We start from the raw sequence: 17,534 nt of genomic DNA, 5'->3' as shown, positions 1-17,534 counted from the left end.
CTAAAGGGCAGACCCAGTGGCCAGCTATTCATCTGCATGCGCCTTAAAGGCATGGACGTCGGCCACCCTGACTCTATGGGTGTATGTGTACGTGTGCGTGCGAGCGCACGTGCACACAAAATAAATGATTAAGAAGAAGAATAGTCAGGAATGGAAAGTGGCAGAGGTCACTGGGCCCCTGGATGCGACACTGAGAGGCGCTGGAGGCAGATCTCCTCCAAAGAAGGGCCAGCGTTGGCCTCAGCTCTGGACAGTGGCCAGCCAGACCCTCACTTGCCAGGCCCCTGAGGACTTCTGCAGAGAAGGCTGAGCAGGACTCCATCTGGAAAACTTGAAAACAGCTGCTCGCTTGGGCAGCGTTCAAGTCTTCTAGGAGCGCGAATCCAGGAAGCTTGCAAAGAGAGAGTTTTTGTCATTTGTGTGTGTTCAGGATACACACTTATTTTGTGCCCTTCGTGTCATGCCTGGTGGCCTGGGACGGGGACCGCCCACTCTGCAAGAGTGGGAGTCAGGGCGAGCTGTAGGTATTATGTTGTATGGGGGTGGCGCATATTTATCTGTTAACTTGTGTGTTGGCTGAACAATCGAGAGGTTTAGAAGATCTGATCTGCATTGTTTGATTCCATCTTCTTTTTTAGCTTAACCCTCAAAATTTGGTCTGTCTGCACACAAAGAAAGCACCTGGGGTTTGGTCGCCCTGGGTGTGTCTGGCTTGCCTCTTGGCCTGGGTGCTGAACACCCAAGGGTGCCCCCTCCCCTCCCGCCTCTCTAGGTGCTGCCTGCAGGGACGGGTCTCCCTTCGGCACAACGGAGGAAGTCCCAAGCTAGGAGCTGCCCTGGACGGATGCTCCGGAAGCCCCAGCTGCAGCGCAGACCCTTCTTTCCCACCCACAAAAGGTTTGGAGGGGGATTTGCACTGCGCAGTGCCGGACAAGGGACGGTCCAGACGGCCGCTTTGGGCTCCTGGTTTTCGAAGTGGGTCGCGGGGGTCCTGGAAGGGGCTCCTCCAGCTGTTCCCCCCTCCCGTGGCAGGTAGCTTGGGGGAGGGGGGGAAGCAGGGATTCCTGACTTTTCTTTCCGGGACACAATTAAGAGCCTTTCCCAGCTTATCCCTTAAGCCCCGACGAAGAAGTCATCTCGATTCTCCCATTTCTCTCTCAGGCTTTCATTGCTCCCCCCTTCCCTGGCTATAATGGTTCGTTCCGAGCATTGGCGGCTCCCATTGTCTCTGCCGGCCACCTCCTAATCGGAAGGAACCATTCGCATAGCCAGCGGGGAGAACGAATCCGTTGGGAAGGGGGGCACTCTTCAGACCTCCCCCAGTAAATCAAGTCCAGGAGAGAAGCGCGCGCATCAGCTTCATGGGCAGGAATCCCTCCCGCCGTCCCCCGTGAGAAAAGGTGGGCACGAACCCACGGCAAACTTTCTCTCCGCCCAGAGGCGGGGCTTGGGGTCGGCGGACGGGGCCTGTGGTTAAAATGAAGCCCCAGCAGGGGGAAAGCGGCTGGTCTGCGGTGGCAATAAGGAGGTACTCCGCCCGCGTCATAGAATCATAGAATACTAGAGTTGGAAGGGGCCTCTAAGGCCATCGAGTCCAACCCCCATCCGTGCCATCGTCGGCTGTTGGGCACCCTCCGCCTGCACGGGCTGAGCCCTTTCTTCGTGCCCTTTTGTGGAAATCCTGGGGTGCGGAAGGAGAGACGGGACTCTGCACATGGTAAGAGGTACGCCGGCCGTCGGCCTGCCCGCCCCAGCCACGCCAAAGCCGGCGTCTCCGGCTTCCCGCTGCTGGAGCTGCGTGGATCCGTAGCGCGCGCCTCTGCCCCTCCTGTCCCGCGGAGAAGCCCCGCCCCGGCCGCTCTCTGTGGCGGAGCGCCCTCCCCCTCCCCCTCTGGAGGAAGACGCCGCTCGGTCCAGGCGCCGCCGTCGCTGCTCTCCGTCCAAGGTAAGCCGGGAGCGGGTCGCCGGGACTCCTCCTGCCCGCCTGGCGGAGCGCTGGCCGGGGGGTGGGGGTGACCCCGGAGCCGCGTCGGGACACGTCTGCCCCCACCCCCCTGGCGTCTTTCAGCGCGCTCTCGTCTAGGTGAAATGGGGTCCGGCCCGGGTTAGGCGGCGCGCGTGCCTGGAAGCGGGTCAGCGCCTTGGGTGGTGGGTGGGTGGGCCGCGCGGGCCAAAGAGCCGTCCTGGGCTGGGACCCCCTATGTCGCCCCCCGCCCCGGCCTCTGCTTTAAACCTTGGAAGAATCGCTCACCTGTGCGCCGCCCCGAGCTCTTCTCTGACTGGCTGTGCAGGGATTGCCAGTCCCTCGTGTGCATAGCACGGCGACGCTGCTGGGGGGCGACAGGCAGGACCGCCGAGCCTCTTTCCATCCCCACGGAGCCGAAGGGAAGCTGGGCCGGTCTCTCCAGACTCCCCTCCCCGCACTGCGACCCCCAGCAGCTCCGCCCCTGTTCACCTGCGCTTCCGGTCCTGCAGAGGGTCCTAATTGTACGCCCCCCCCCCACGTACCACCCTCAAATTTGCAAGTGCCCAAGAAAGCCGTGGAGTCTCTCCGCTCTGGGATCGGGCAGGCTGGGGGTGGGCTGCAGCCCCAGACTCCTCGGCTCTGCCTTCAGTGAAGGAGAGGGGCCCCGAGGCTGAGGCCAGCGGGATTCCCGGGGGCGCCCTAGGCAAGGTGAGCTACTTTCAAACACACACACCCAAAATGCCAACTTTGATTTTTTTTTTTTTTTATAATAATTTTTATTCATTTTCAACACTATATAAACATAGATAAACATTTCCAAAATATAACTGAAACTAACACAATAAGAAAAAAAATACATCAAATATCTGCTGCATACATATTGAATAATTGTTGAGTACAAATATCAAAAATTATTACATATGCCTTATCACACTACAACATCTTCATTCTTAACATAAATGTGCACCCCCCACCTCGGGATCATTCTTGAGTCCAAAATCTAATCATTTCTTCTGCTGGTGGTTTCCCACTTCCCTTAGTAAACACAAACACTAGGAACTGTTTCCAGATTCCTTCGAACTCATTTATTTTAGTTACGCCTTTTCTCCACTTAATATTACATGTCAGTTTATCATTAATGGCTATGTCCCATACTTCTTTGTACCATTCTTCAATAGAATATTCCCCTTGAATCTTCCAGTTCCTAGCTATCATCAATCGTGCTGCAACCAACAAACTCGATATCAGCTCTATAGTTCCTTTTCCACACTTTATATCTTCAAATAGTGACAGCAATGCTATTTTTGGTGTTTGTTCTATTTTCATTCCCACTATTTCTTCAATTTCTGAAAACACCATCTTCCAACTTTGATTTTTAAGAACATACGTTTCCTGGGAAAAATAAGAAGCACAAAACTTGAAACTACTAAATTTATTTTAAAGTGCAAGAAATACGTCATGCCAATTAGAGCAAACAAATTGGAAAGGATTGTCTATGGGTCTAAAATGCATTATTTAATAGGAATATCACCTCCAAATCATCCCCCCAACTCACACGCGCGCGCACACACACACACACTCAGCATCACTCACTCCAAACAAACACACGCATGAACACATGCATTCACTCAAAGACCCCATGCACCTCATTCACCCATACATTCTCTCTCTCTCTCTCTCTTCCGGGCGCGTTCCAGAAGTCCGAACATGGAGCCGCCCCACCCCAGTGTCCCTGCCTTCGCTTCAACTGGGTGGGTGCGGGGCGCCATCTCACCCGCCCAGGCCCAGATGAATCCTTGGGCCGGGCCGGCTCACAGCCAACACGCGTGAGTGCTGCGCTGTGCCCGGCGCCCCTCTTAGCTTGGCGCTCTAGGCGGCCGCCTGAGTGGCTTCTATGGTAGCACCGGCCCTGGGGCCATGAGCGAGCTGGGGTCCGAGGGGAGGGAGCTCTCTGGCCGTGCCCGCTCCTGCATGGCCATTGAGCCTGGGGGCGGGGGCGGGCTTGGGAAGGGCGGGGCTTGCCGCTCTCTGATCTATCCAGTCAAATGCAGGGGGTGGGGGGCGCACCAGGACTCCTGGGTTTCCGTTCCTGGCTTAGATGGAGCTGGAGGCCAGAGCAGAGGTGGGTGCTGGGAGTCAGGACTCCTGGGTTCCTGGGACTGTGGCCTCTTGGGGCTTAAAGCACAGGGCAGGAAGCCCAAATCCGAGCTCAGCTGGCTGCTTTCACCCAACCAGTTTCTGCTGGCTGTGCTGCCTGTGCAGTTTCTGCCCATCACAACCAGTTGAGTTGGTGTCCGGTTGCCAGCTGGTCTCTCAGTGTCCACTTCCGGCTGATTCTCTGCACCAATTTGGGGAAATGTTTTCCCTCCTCCCCTTCTGTAAACAGCCTGGGCAGGATATTTGGCTGGCCGTGGTTTGGGCAAGGGAAGGGGTTGTGGGGGCGGGGTGGTGGTGGTTGCAAAGCAAGAGGATTGTCCTCCGGGGCACCCCAGACTCTCTCTTGGGGAGTGCCTTGTAAGGAAACAGGTTTGTGTGGCACAGAAGTGACTCACGTACGGGAAACATCCTCTCATCTTCCTACTTCTGGGTGAGCAACCAGGAGGGGCGGGGGAGGGAAAGATGTTTAGGAGCCAGAATTGGGGGTTTTTAGGGGCTGGTGCCATAGTCTGAGCCCGGGGAGGAATGCGTTGCCTCGGATGTCCCAAGCGCTGCTGGAACCCTTTTGCACTCTCTGGAGGGGATGCTGAAGGTCCAGCCTGTAAACTGCCCTTTCATATCGCTCTGGAGATTGATTTTAGGACAGCCGTGTTCTACTTATGAATTAATGGTGGTTATTCATTTGTCTCCCTTTAATAAAATTCTGTACCGTAACCCCAACCCCCGGGCCCTGTCTTTCCATGAGCACAATCACATCCAAGCCTGAAATGTACACAGCAAGACTATTCTAGGCCTGCCTGAAATGCCCACAGCCCCAGATGGGTGGGTAGCAGCAGGGCTCGTTGGAGAGGGGAAGGGGGGGCGCTGTGCCCAAACGTAGCCCCCCTCCTTCTACAGCGTTACTTCGTGTATTCGAGGGCTGAGTGGAGATGTCGCAGGCAGGCTGTGGGACCAGGTGGGGGGCGCCCGAGGGGCTTCCGGAGCCTGGGGCAGTCGTGATGTCGGGGGTCTTGATACAGCCCCTGACAAGGGTGAGCAGTGCAGCAGGCTGGAGCCAGAGTCAAGGGTTCATACAGGAGCTGAGGTGGAGGGGGCTTGTTTTGTGGGGGCAGATTGCCCCCAGTTGCTTCCCACCCTGCTCCCTGCTCCCCACCCCACCCACTCAGGATCCCCTCACTTTTAAAAGGAGGGTCCCTGTGCTTTGCCTTTTAGGGAAGCCGGGGTAGAAGCAAGCATGAACTGGTGAACTAGGAAGCATTTGGCATGCAAAACCCACCCCAGGAATTTGGGGAAATAAAGCAGAGGTCTTGTTTTTAATGTGTGCCATTTAGAAAATGCAAAGTGGGACACAAGTGAAAGGGGAAAGGATCCCAAAAGAGGGAAATGAAAAGATGGAAACCAAAACAATGTGGGGAGAGTGAAGGAGGGGGCCGTTGGGCGTTGGGAAGGCCCCCCTGCTTCTCGGTGTTGTCTGCGTGGGCGGGGAGCTCTGCCACCTCCTCTGCCCAGCTTGGGTAAGCCGGGAATCAGAAAGCCGGCTGGTTAGTCTGCCAATGGGAATCAGGAAGGGACCCCAAAAGCAAGGGGAGGGCAGCAGTGGCGGGGGAAGAGGCCTCGGGCACGTGAAGGATCCGTGTGACTCACTGTCTTAATTGAACACGCGTGAGCCAGGGAAGGAGGAAGTTCCACCCGTTGCATTGAACAGCTGGCTTGGGATGTGCAGGCGGTGGGGGCTGGATGTTTTCATGACTCTGCCGGACCGAGCGCCTGCTTCCCTGTAGTCGCTGGCTCTCTGCCGTTGCTCCCCCCACCCCCCACCCGGGGCTGAGCCCTTGAGCCTCCTCAGACGAGGGAGCGTTGTGTTGACCCCTTGTGTCCCTGGCCTTCCGCTGCATTCCGGGGTTCTTATTGCAGAGGCCTCGATCTAGCCTTCCTTTGTCCTGCCATAAAATTACTGCAGCATAACTCTTACATTTTACTTGGAGCAAGTGTTTCTTTGGAACTGAGATCAGTCTCATCTTGGAGGGCTTGATGAGTACAAGTCATGTAGCCATTGCCTTGCTGCAGGAAAAGAAACTGAGTGTGAGCGTTGGACTGTGCTTGACCTCCTTTTGTGCTGCTAATGAAAGACTTCACTTATCCTTGGAATGCTGGTTAGTTTGCAAGAGTGTTTCCGTCTCTCATCTGTCTCATCTGCTTCCCCGCAACCCTCGCCAGCAGGTCATGGCTCCATCTGTACAGATGACGGATCTGATGCCCAGATATTTGCTGAGCCCCCTGCTGGCAAGCGCAGGTGTGTGTGTGTGTGGGGGGGGAGCAGAGGACACCTTAGCATGGAGCAGGTCTAAACCTGGTCCAAGCACACTCATGTACACACGGCCTGGACTGCAGCACCCATGAAGGACGGGGACCAGACGTTCTCCTGAAGGCCCTTAGGGAAGAAGGTTCCATGGAAGCCCTTCTCTCTCTCCTCCCTCGCTCTAGGTTGTGTGCCTTTTGCAGAGGGGCAGACGGACCTAACATACCAAAGCTGTTGCCTGGGCTTAGAGCTGGCCATGAAGGTCGACACCCCCCCGCCCACCCCATTTTCATTGTCTCAGGTGGCTGGGGGGGGGGGGAAATGAGGAGAGAATCTTCCAGGAGAAGAACACACAATTGGGAAGGAAGTTACTACACAGATAAATTTTGTACTGGAACAAAATGTGTTATTCGCCTGCGTCATGGAAATTAACAAATGGCCAGCATGAATGGATTCTCCAAGCCCTTTTGAGAGCAAAAAGACTGATATTGTGACATTGGGAGGGTGAGGGTGCCCACCCCCCATAATGCAACAGATTGGGATTCTTAAAATGCATTCAATATTTTAGCGGCACGTGGACGCCACCCTCCAACGGATACTTATTTGGATACTTGGTCTGCTTTTGTTGAAGCCTCTGTGTAGTTGCTAGAACGCTGTATTCATTTCATATGTATTCATTAAGAAAGTTTTGTGGGCTCCACGTTAGGGATACCTGTTCTCAGCAATACCTCATTCTTCTTGTGTCTGCCACGACACAGGCTCTGAACACCAAGCCTGGCCGCGGCTACTCCCTGCTCCAGCCAAGCACCACCGCTTGATACGCCTGAGGCGAGGGATAAAAACCACCTTCCTCCAAACTATGTGGAGAAAGGGGCTAAATGGAGAAGGATTTCAATATATAAAATAAAACACTGTGAGTTATATGTGCTGAGGTGAATTATTGTCAGAGTGGGTGCTAAATGTGTAAACTTCAGATGATAAATGCCAAACAGACACGTGGGATTTTTGTGGTAGTTAAAAACAAAATAATTAAAATTTATTTTTAAAAGTTCACAAGCTTTGTTTCAAATAAAACATTTAAAAACCTTTTTTGAAACCTTTCATCCAATCCTTTCACTCATCCACATACGCGCTTTCCTTTCCCTCACACAATCACTCTTGAGCTTTCTTTATTATCTATATTGATTAATATACGTCAACTATGTGCACACCACACTCCAAAGACATCACTCTCTACACTGAACCTCAAATTTCTCAGAAGTAAGTACTCTAAACACAGAGAGCACTACAGACTCTAAGAGGACCTCAAAAGTCTCCCCCAAATCCCCTCCGTCCTTCCCTTATATATGACTCCTCCCCCTCCCCAGACATTCTAGCTCCGCCCACTCAGGCCAACATTCTAAACTCACCACAGACTTACAAATTGCAGACATACATTTGGGAACTGACTTGTGGGGTGTAACACCACAGTGTCCTTCGCAGGTTCTCTGGAGGTTCTTCCTACCCATTAGGGCTCAACCCCCTGGAACAAATGAAGCCTCACGTAACGTACCAGCAGGTAAAAAAAAAAGTTGGATAATTCAGATGTGCTCAAAGGTCTGGCTTGCAGGTGGGTTTTTGGAGCACGAAATGCACCAGCCGAACCATGCAGAATTATTATTATTATTATTATTTATTTATTTATTTATTTATTTAGCACCATCAGTATACATGGTGCTGTACAGAGTAAAACAATAAAATAGCAAAACCCTGCCGCATAGGCTTACATTCTAATAGGAAACCCTCGAACAAAAGGCGAAAGGGCCGTCTGGCAGACTCTGGAGGGCCAGATGGGCATGTGGGCTTGAGTGTCACCACCCCTGGCCTTCAACATAGCAGTGCCCTAGGCAGAAAGGCCAAGTGCCCCCCCCCCCACTAATCATAGAATCATAGAATAGCAGAGTTGGGAGGGGCCTACAAGGCCATCGAGTCCAACCCCCTGCTCAATGCAGGAATCCACCCTAAAGCATCCCTGACAGATGGTAGTCCAGCTGCCTCTTGAAGGCCTCCAGGGTGGGAGAGCCCACAACCTCCCTAGGTAACTGGTTCCATTGTCGTACTGCTCTAACAGTCAGGAAGTTTTTCCTGATGTCCAGCTGGAACCTGGCTTCCTTTAACTTGAGCCCGTTATTCCATGTCCTGCACTCTGGGGCACAATGAACATGGAACACGACCCACGGGGAGGACTGGTGGCATTCTTGCACGGCCTTCTTTCACTTGTGCAGCAGCATGTCCCAGTGGATTGGGCCCCATGCTCATTCGTGCGTGTGTGTGTGTGTGTGTGTGTGTGTGTGTGTGTGACACTTGGGTGTTCTGCCTTGGGTTCCCTTGGGACGTTGACCATCTCTGACCCGGAAGTATTGTGGAATTCCCAGCCACGTCCACACATGAGGAGTGGCTGAGGAAAGGCTTGCTGGTGCAGTGTTTCCTGCCAACTGGGCTTCCAGGTTCTCCCATTTCTCTTCTCCTTCCTTCTAGCTGAAGAGCCTGCACATCCCCACAGAGCTGCCACTGGTGGAGCAGCCACGCCCGGCCACGCCCAAGGTTGGTTCCTACCTTTGAAGCTCTTCTGTCCTTTGACTGTCACATCTCTGTCCACGTGGCTCCACTGGTGGCCTTCTTGTACTTCTCTTTCTTGCTTTTTTAAAATGTTATTTGTATTCCATTTTTAACTGGGGTTCCCAAGCTTGAAGGAACCATTTTTTAAAAAAGGCTGAAAAGAGGTATCTGGAAATGTGTGACTTCTCAGTGTATCCCACCTCCCTAGCAGAAAATGTTCCACTGGATGTTCAGAGCCGTGAGCGCAAGGATGACTGTCCCAGCATCCTGGGACTCAGTGGAGGGGCTTGGCCCTGGGGCTCTGATGGGCCTCCATAGCTGTACAGCTCCATGATTCTGCCCTGCTAAGGTGGGTCTAAGTCCTGGGTAACAAGCGGGCTCATCTCCATCTCCCCTTCCCTCCCTCCCTCCCTCAGGATGTCCGCTGCATCTTGGTGATGGCCATCTTGTCCACAATGCTGGCGGCAGCACTGCTAGCGCACATGCTCATCCTGCCCTTGAGCAATGAGGCTTCTGTGGAGAACGTGGCAGCTGCTCCAAAGCTGGGCGACACGTGCAGCGACCCATGCAGGTGAGCGCCCTGCCTTCTGCTCGGTCCCCTGGGGGTTCCAGGCATGGCTGGGCCTGCCCTCGGGAGTGGGATCTTTTTGTCCACCAGCAGCAGCAGCAGCAGCAGCCCAGTTTGCTGTTGGCTCTATACAAATGTCTCCACCATGGTCACTTTAGAGACCAGCTGAAGCAGCATTCCGAAGCGATTTCTCCTCTGAGGCTGCAGACGCACCACTGAACTCCGTGAGATTTCCATCCAAGGGAGCATGTCTGAGGTTCCGCTGTGGGGTGGAGGCGGCTCCAGCCTCACTGATGCCTGGCGCTGCCTGCAAGTCCAAGTGGTGGAGTGCTCCACACCGCCGAGCTGGCGGGCCAGAGAGCCGTGCGACTCCTCCAGAGGCCTTCCGCTCCTGAAGACCGAGGAGGATGTCAGCCCCACGCCCCCGCATGTGCCAAAGCAGCCGTTTCTCTCCTCAGGAGCGTGCTGCTGGAGAGCATTCCCGAGGGGCTGACGTACGATGACAACAGCACTGTCAGCCCCTCCACTTTTGAGGCCTGGCTGAGGCTTCTGGGGGATGCGAGAAGCACCGTGGACATTGCGTCGTTCTATTGGAGCCTGAGAAATGAGGACACCCACACCCAAGACCCTTCAGCCAGCCAGGTGAGTGGGCAAGCAGAGCTCAGCGCTCCTCCCGGGGGTGGGTGGGGCGTGGCTCCGTGGCAGCGCGCTTGCGTTGCACACAGAAGGCCCCCGGCTCGCTCACTCCCTGCCTGCGTCCCCCAGCCGGGGTGGGAGAGGTCCCTGCCTGATGGCCTTGCAAACAGCAGTACGTGAGGCAGAGGAGGGATCTATCCCGGCATGAGGCAGCTCCTCATCTTTCTACAACTAGGATGGTGACCCCATGGCAAATTCCAAGGGGCAAAGAGCTCAGTGGGTAGAGCACACGCAGGAGATAATTCCACATAACACTCAGTAATGAATCGGGCCTGCTCCGCCTGCACCACTGGAAACCCACAGCCCCTTGGAGGAGGCGATGCCCAGCTTGGGGCACCCGTGGCCTGACGCGGTCACGGGCAGCAGCTACCTGTGTGGCTGTTCTGAGGCGGGGGGGTGCTCTGCCCTGCTGCCCCAGCAAGGTGTGCTAAGAATTTCTCCTTGTGGGAATTTGGTGTCTTTTAAAAGGATCTGATAATCTCGGTGAGCTGTTTATCTTACTGGAACTTCTGCTCATGAGCCAGCAAAACTGGAATGAACCTGAGAGGGCTCCACCCTTAAAGGGGACCTACAAATAATTCTCAATGGATTAAAGCAAAATTAAAACTGCAGCGTTTGAGAAAGGGGCCGGCTGTGCTGCGCTGCGCTGGACCCTTTGTTCAGCTGCCCGTGGGAAGTGCCGGGGACCGTCGGCCGAAGGCTGTTGCCAGCAAGCGTGTCATCACTTGGGCAGGGAGCCCTCATTGGGCCCTGAGTTCATCAGAGCTCCCTTTCAGGGAAGTGGAACATCCCATAATTCGGTTTTTAGTCATGCGGGTTTGAGCAGCCGAAGCTTTTGATAACATTTAAAAGCAGCATAGCTGCTACCGTGCAATGTTTTCACACTCTTCATGTGACAAGCCATAAATTGCAGGACTTCCCACACGCTCCAGCCCTCTGGGTGATGCGGCTACAATCGAACGCGACTAAGGCGCGGCGTGACAGAGGGGCTGGCGGGGAAGGCCTTTTGCTTGCCCGGTAGAGAACGACCTGCTTCACACAACCATTTGAACCACACACGCCCCCAAACCTAAGTGCCAGCCAATGTACCCCGGGCCATGATGCCCAGTTTTGGCTGGCAGTGATGGCTGAGGCCTCCCGGCGGTTGTGAACAAAGTGCGTTTGGTCCTGAGTGGGCCGGGGGGGGGGGCGTGGTTCTGAAGGGTTCAGTCACCCTTTTGGTGGGCAGCCCACACATTCAAGGCCCTGGTCTCCCAAGCCCAAAGGGCTCGTTCCAAAGGGCGTGCCGTGGGGGCAAGTCCGGAAAAGCATTGCCTCGGCGTGCAGGGCCTTCCGTGGACGTGGTGTGTGGAGGAGGCACCTCTTCCACCTCACGCGGCCATTCTCGGCCACCCACTGGATCCTTGCTCTTCAACCAGGGGGAAGAAGTCCTAGCCGAGCTGCTGAAAGTGCCGAGCCGAGGGGTCACCCTGCGGATTGCGGTCAACCCACCCTCCTCCCGGATCCCCAGCAACGACCTCCAGGCGCTGGAGGAGAGCGGTGAGTGGGCGAAGAGCCCTCCGGGGCAGGGCCTGGCCTCTGGAAGACGGCCCAGGCTTCCTCTCAGAAAGGGCCTTGTAGAGCGGGAGAAGGTGCAGCAAAGGGTGGCCCAAATGGCCGAGGGTTGTGAGGGAAGGTGGCGCCATTTGGGGCTGTTTATCTGAGAGCAAACGGAGCGTAGGTGGGGGACGTGATAGAGGTGTCCCCACTTATGCCTGGTGCAGAGAAAGTGGGCCGGGAGTCATTCCCACCCCCCCTCTCATAACACTGGGACCCAGTGGGGCCACCCCATGAAGCAGAAGGCTTGGAGGTTCAGAACAGAGGCAAGAAGTTCTTCATTGCTATTTATTTAGCACCATCAGTGCGCCTGGTGCTCTTCAGGACACGTGAGAGTAGGTCCCTGCCCTGAGGCGCTTGCAGTCTAAAATTCAGCAGAGGGGAAATGGGAGAAGGGGAGGCCCCAGCGGTCGCAGAGGACCAGCTGGGAAGAAGGAAGGGGGACGCGGCGGTTCCTTGACTCAAGCCACTTAGACTTCTTCCAGGCCGAGTTGCAGCAGGGCCAGAGAGCACAGGGCTCGGACCAAGCCTTCAGGAGAAGGTGGGATTTGGAGGCGTCCCCAGCCTGGTGCCCTCCATGCTGGCTGGGACTGTTGGGAGTTGCCCTCCAGCACATTTGGGGGTGGGGGTGGGGGTGGGGTAGGCTGGGAAGGGCTGATGCAAAGGGAGTGTCCCGGACAGCCGTACTGAGCCTCTGGGGCGGGGAGGGAGAGCGGGTGGGCAGGGGGCTGGGAGTCGATCAATGGGCAGCCTGTGGGGAACCTGTGCTCAGCTCGAAAGCCGTCTGCTTGCCACCTCACCCAGGTGCACAGATCCGCAAAGTCAACCTGCCCAAGCTCACCACGGGGGTGCTGCACACCAAATTCTGGATCGTGGACCAGACGCACATCTACCTCGGGAGTGCCAACATGGACTGGCGCGCCCTCACCCAGGTGAGGCAAGCTTCTGGAGGGGCCCGTGATGCCCAGTGCCAGTCCTGGGGGAAGCCCAACCCATGCCCTGGCCTAAAGAAGGGGGGTTCCTGGGGGGTGGGGGCAGCCATGGCATTGTCTTTAAGGGCCCTGTGGAAGCAGCCACCCTGGATGTGTCCATCTTTCAGACCCTGAGCCGGAGGCCTTCACCAGGCATCTCCCTTAGTGGGGGTGAGGCATATGGCACGGGGTGGGGGCTCTTCAGCATGGCCCCCTCTTCCAGGAGGCCCAGGCAAAACCACCCAGGCGTTTTCAAACCGTTGCTGCTGCTTCTAGTATCTTTCTGTATCTTCTTTGCTGCGATGAGCCTGGTTGTGTTTTGTGACACAGTGCTAGGTTTTTATGCTCTTATGAGCCACCCTGAGATCTTGTGAGAAGAAGGCTGGGGTGTCCCCATCTGTTGCCGTTGCGGCCTCTCGTTGGGCATTGCTGGGATCCTGGGTGCACCTCTTGAGTTGCGCACGGCGGCTTCATTGTGCGGGGAATGGCCAAAGGGCCTCAGCCTGTTCTGCCGTGATGGAAGCCGCCTGCTGTGACGCCCCCTCCCCCCACCTTCTCTGATGGCAGGTGAAGGAGCTGGGCGTGGCTGTGTACAACTGCAGCTGCTTGGCTCGGGACCTGGGGAAGATGTTCGAGGCGTATTGGGCCCTGGGGCTGCCCAACGCCACCATCCCGTCGCCCTGGCCGGCCAACTACTCCACCCCCTATAACAAGGAGACACCCCTGGAGCTGATGCTGAACGGTACCGATGCACGCGTGTACTTCTCGGTGAGTTGGTGCATGTGCCGTGCAGGCAGGCCCTCCCTTGCGGAGTTCGTGGTGATCCAATGTTAATATGCTGGATTTGCCCATAACAAGAATAGTTTGCCACCCTCTCGAAGCATTTCAGTCATCCCCCCCTCAATTGGCCAGGATGGGAAGATCGTCGGGGGCGGTTGTGGTCCAGGAATGGAGACCTTTAAGCAGCACCGGACATGTGTTAAGCGGGACCGCTGGTCGTGGGGCGCTTCCTGGTTTGTCGCTAGAACGAAAGTAGCAACTGTAGACATCTTCATTTTGGCCCCAACTCTCTGTTTCTCTGGGACCTGCTCCACCCAGGGACAAGGCACTCCTGGGGTTTTGAGGTGGGGCTGGATGGGAAAGGATGAGCAAAGAGCTCACTCTTCAAGATGCTTTCTGCCCTGAAAACTTTGTCCAACCAACCCAACCTAATTCTGCTAAAACAATTGGCCAGCCGTTGCCTGACAAGCTGGGGGGTCTCCTTTCTTGGGTCTGTGCTGCATCCAGAGTGCTCCGCCAGCCCTTTGCGCCACTGGGCGTACTGAGGACCTCCAGTCCCTGCTGAGCATCATCGATGAGGCCCAGGAGTTTGTCTACATTGCTGTGATGAGTTACTTGCCCACCATGGAGTTCTCGCACCCCCAGAGGTAACGAGGAGCTTCTGGAAGGAAGGGTGTAGTGCTGGGCTGGACTCCCAATTTCTCATCTGTGTGTGTGTGTGTGCATGTGTGCATGCATGCGTTGCACGTTCAGCCTTCTGATAACCTTTCCCATCAGCATCCCCTTTCCTACAAGCAGCAAAGTAAGACCATGGCTGGATCAACTCTACTGCTTTAAAGTGCTTTATAACAGTTTTGAAATTGGTATATGGAGTGTGTCCTGGGCCCGAAAAGTTGTCAAAACTGTTATAAAGTGCTTTAAAGCAGTAGTGTAGATCCTGCCCGTGAGAACTGCTGCCTCCCCAGTGCTGTGTTTCCAAGAGGGGGCTGTTGCATTCCCCCAGCATGCTCACAAGCAGGGTGCAAAGCCGGCCTTGGGTGTTTGTCTCCAAGGCCTGTTTCACAGCTGTGCTTCCAGTGTCCAGCGAGTTCTGCTGGATGGCTAAGAGCTGTTGACTGCTATTAGTGCTGATAGCTAATCAGGGAGCCTCCGCGTGCAGTGGAAGCCTCTCTGGGGGGCCAGCTCCCACGGGAAAAGGGATTTCAGCAGCCGAAATAGAGAGCTTGGGATGGGACTTTGCCAGTGCTAACAGGGACCCTGAATGCTCCAAATCAGATCCTTTTTGGGTGCATAGGGGGTGAAGTACGCAGTGATAAACCTGATTACCAGAAGGACTTGCTTAAAACATTGGGTGGGAATAATAGACTTGGGTGGCTAGAAGAAGCCAAGTGCCCACGCCCACAGGCGGGCTGTTCCTGCCCCAGTTCAGCTTGTGCCCCTCTCATCCAAGGGGGTGGGGCCCACGGCGCACCATGCCAGGGCTGAGCGCACATGGTGCAACTCTGCATTCTTCTCTGCCCGCTCAGGTTCTGGCCCATGATCGATAACCACTTGCGGGAAGCGGCCTACGAGAGACAGGTCCGTGTCCGGCTCCTGGTCGGCTGCTGGAGGCACTCCAAGGCCCCCATGTTCCCGTTCCTGCGGTCTCTGGCTGCCTTGAAGGACAACCGGACTCACTACAGCGTGGACGTGGTGAGGGCCTCCTGGGGCTGGAGGTGGGGGGCGGGGCTCCGTGGGGCTCCATCTCTTCCGGCGGCCTCTCTTGAGGGAAGAGGGCCAGCTGCTCACATGTGCACCAGACCAGCACAGGCCCCGTCTGCAAGGATGCAAGAGGCCCGTGGGGCCGCCTGGCCCTGCCCCCCCCCCAGCACAAGAATTGCAGCATCTTGGCTGCAGGACTGTCCACATCTGCTCCTCGGCAGAGACGAAGCACCCTTCCCAAGGGCAGAAGCTTCACCCGCCTTTTTCCTTAAGTCGAGGGTGGGCAACTGGTGGCCCTCCGCTGTTTTGGCTTACAAGTCCCATGTTCCCTCACCCTTGGCCTCACTGGCTAGGGCTAGTGGAGGCTGGAGGCCAAAGCACCTGGAGTGCCGGGGGGGGGGGGCGGGCAAGTGGCCGAGCCCTGCTCAGTCCTCTCCGCAGCAGGTGGGGGTTCTCTGCTCCCCCTGCACAACTTTGCCCAATCTGGTGCCTTCCAGATGCGTTGGACTGCAACTCCTATCATCCCCCAGTGATTGTGGCCATTGGCTGGCTGGGGATAATGGGAGTTGCAGGCCAGCACATCTGGCGGCACCACAATAAGTCTCTCTTGTGGGCTTAAACTGGCGGCAAGTCCCTCCCCCCCCCCCCCCGCAGCCCCAATCCCTCTCCGCAGGCTGAACACTCCCAGCTCCCCCGGCCTTTTCTCACCGGGCGCACCCTCTTTCTTCCCCGCCCCCCCCCCCCCGGTCCATCGCTTCCCTCTGCCAGAGGCTGTTTGTGGTTCCAGCGAACGAGACGCAGGCCAAGATCCCCTACGCCAGAGTCAACCACAGCAAGTTCATGGTGACGGACAAAGTGGCTTACATCGGTGAGTGTGTGTGTGTGTGGGGGGGCTCATTCAGCCAAAGAGCTGCCCAGGTAGACAAAGATCTGCGGGGCGCCTCCAGGCCAGAAGTGGCAGCAGCGTGACAAGCAGCAGCAGCCGCCTGAGAAAGGGCCGAGGCTGCTGTAAGGGAGGACTGGGCCGTGGGCCGTGTGTCTGTGTGGCAGGAGAGGAGCTCAGCAAGGCCCTAAGGTCTCTGGCCATGGCTCCTTCCAAACTTGGCCCTGAGCTTGGTGTGAACGTGGGCAGCGCCCCAACCCAGGTGGGCCAGGGCGCAGAGCTGGGTGGTGCTGGATCTTTCGGGACTTTGGGCCAGATCTCAGGGGTGCAAAATCTGGATCCAGGTGTGACTGGCGGGCTGGCTGGAGCCTCTCGCCAGGAAGCCTTGCTGGCCTGCACCCCCCTAAGCTGTCTGGCTCTCCCCTTTCCAACAGGAACATCCAACTGGTCTGGGGACTACTTCCTCCACACTGCCGGATCTGCCCTGGTTGTGAATCAGAGCTACACAGAGGCCGAGGAGCAGCCTACAGTTCGGGAGCAGCTGCAGGCTATCTTCGACCGGGACTGGAACTCAAGATACAGCCAGGAATTGAGCTTGCTGGGCCAGTGGCAAGATCTCTGTGGGGCTCATTAGACAATTTCCGCTTGTCCCATCGTCCTGCTGAGCTCCTGCCAAGTTGGACACAGCCGGTGTGCCTGCCCAGGGATTGCCCCCGCCCCCGCCCTGGCTCTTTTGGGCCTTGGGGGTGGCAGCTGCTGTTTATAGGTGGGGTGCTGCGGGTCCCAGCCCTCCCCCAGCATTTGTACTCTGTGTTTTCACTACAGATCTTTTGGCAATTAAAGGATAGTTTTCCATTGAACTGTGTGTAGTATTGTGATGGCTGTGAATGAAGAATCGCTGAGGCGCGTGTGATTCTAAGGAGTCTTTGAGAGAAGCTTCTCCATATTCTAAAACAGCCCCGTAAGATCCCCGCCCCCACTTACAGAGACCCACTTGTTGGGCACATGCAGAAGGGCTTTCTCTGTGGTGCTCCCAAGCTCTGCAACACGCTCCTTCTGGAATTACGCCTGTGCCCTGCTCTCTTCCAATTCAAGACACATCTTTTCAGCCTGGCTTTGAAAACTGTTATGGTTTTAAAGGTTTTTCGTACCTTTTTTATTTACGAAGTTTGGTTTCTGGATTTTTGTAAACTGCTTTGGTTGGTTCCAGAAAGGCGGTATAGAAATGTAGTCGTAATAACAGCCGTGCCCCAGCCGGCCCAAGCCCCCCCCCCCCCTCCACTGCCACAGTGGCCGCCCAAAGGGAATGCAGAACCTGA

The 17,534-nt window shown here is 56.0% G+C and overlaps 1 protein-coding gene across 2 annotated transcripts; it reads left to right on the top strand.

The window, feature by feature from the left end:
* Nucleotides 1-1,877: 1,877 nt before the first annotated feature.
* PLD3 (phospholipase D family member 3) lies at nt 1,878-16,938 on the top strand. Of its 2 annotated transcripts, none has more exons than XM_063140163.1 (12): nt 1,878-1,945; nt 7,905-7,980; nt 8,940-9,005; nt 9,437-9,591; nt 10,047-10,230; nt 11,703-11,823; nt 12,685-12,812; nt 13,419-13,619; nt 14,139-14,278; nt 15,158-15,323; nt 16,101-16,200; nt 16,650-16,938. In XM_063140163.1, exons 2-12 carry the CDS (start codon nt 7,954-7,956, stop codon nt 16,847-16,849), a joined length of 1,488 nt encoding a protein of 495 aa, XP_062996233.1. In that variant the 5' UTR covers nt 1,878-1,945; nt 7,905-7,953; the 3' UTR covers nt 16,850-16,938. The 2 variants fall into 2 exon arrangements, with proteins under 2 accessions (XP_062996233.1, XP_062996232.1); XM_063140162.1 differs by lacking the exon at nt 1,878-1,945 and adding an exon at nt 2,056-2,083 and having other exon boundaries at nt 16,650-16,937.
* Nucleotides 16,939-17,534: the final 596 nt, after the last annotated feature.

This window comes from Elgaria multicarinata, chromosome 13 (genome assembly GCF_023053635.1).
Source record: "Elgaria multicarinata webbii isolate HBS135686 ecotype San Diego chromosome 13, rElgMul1.1.pri, whole genome shotgun sequence".
NCBI classification, from domain to species: Eukaryota; Metazoa; Chordata; class Lepidosauria; order Squamata; family Anguidae; genus Elgaria; species Elgaria multicarinata.
Note: the sequence above shows the minus strand (reverse complement) of the source record. Positions and strands in the feature narration are given on the sequence as shown.

What these genes read in the sequence shown, in the direction of transcription:
- PLD3 (XM_063140163.1), top strand. Translation starts at nt 7,954, where the DNA reads ATGAAGCCTCACGTAACGTACCAGCAG. An exon ending in ACTGGCGCGCCCTCACCCAG is followed by an intron (nt 12,813 to 13,418) that starts GTGAGGCAAGCT and finishes CTCTGATGGCAG; the next exon opens with GTGAAGGAGCTGGGCGTGGC. An exon ending in GGACAAAGTGGCTTACATCG is followed by an intron (nt 16,201 to 16,649) that starts GTGAGTGTGTGT and finishes CCTTTCCAACAG; the next exon opens with GAACATCCAACTGGTCTGGG.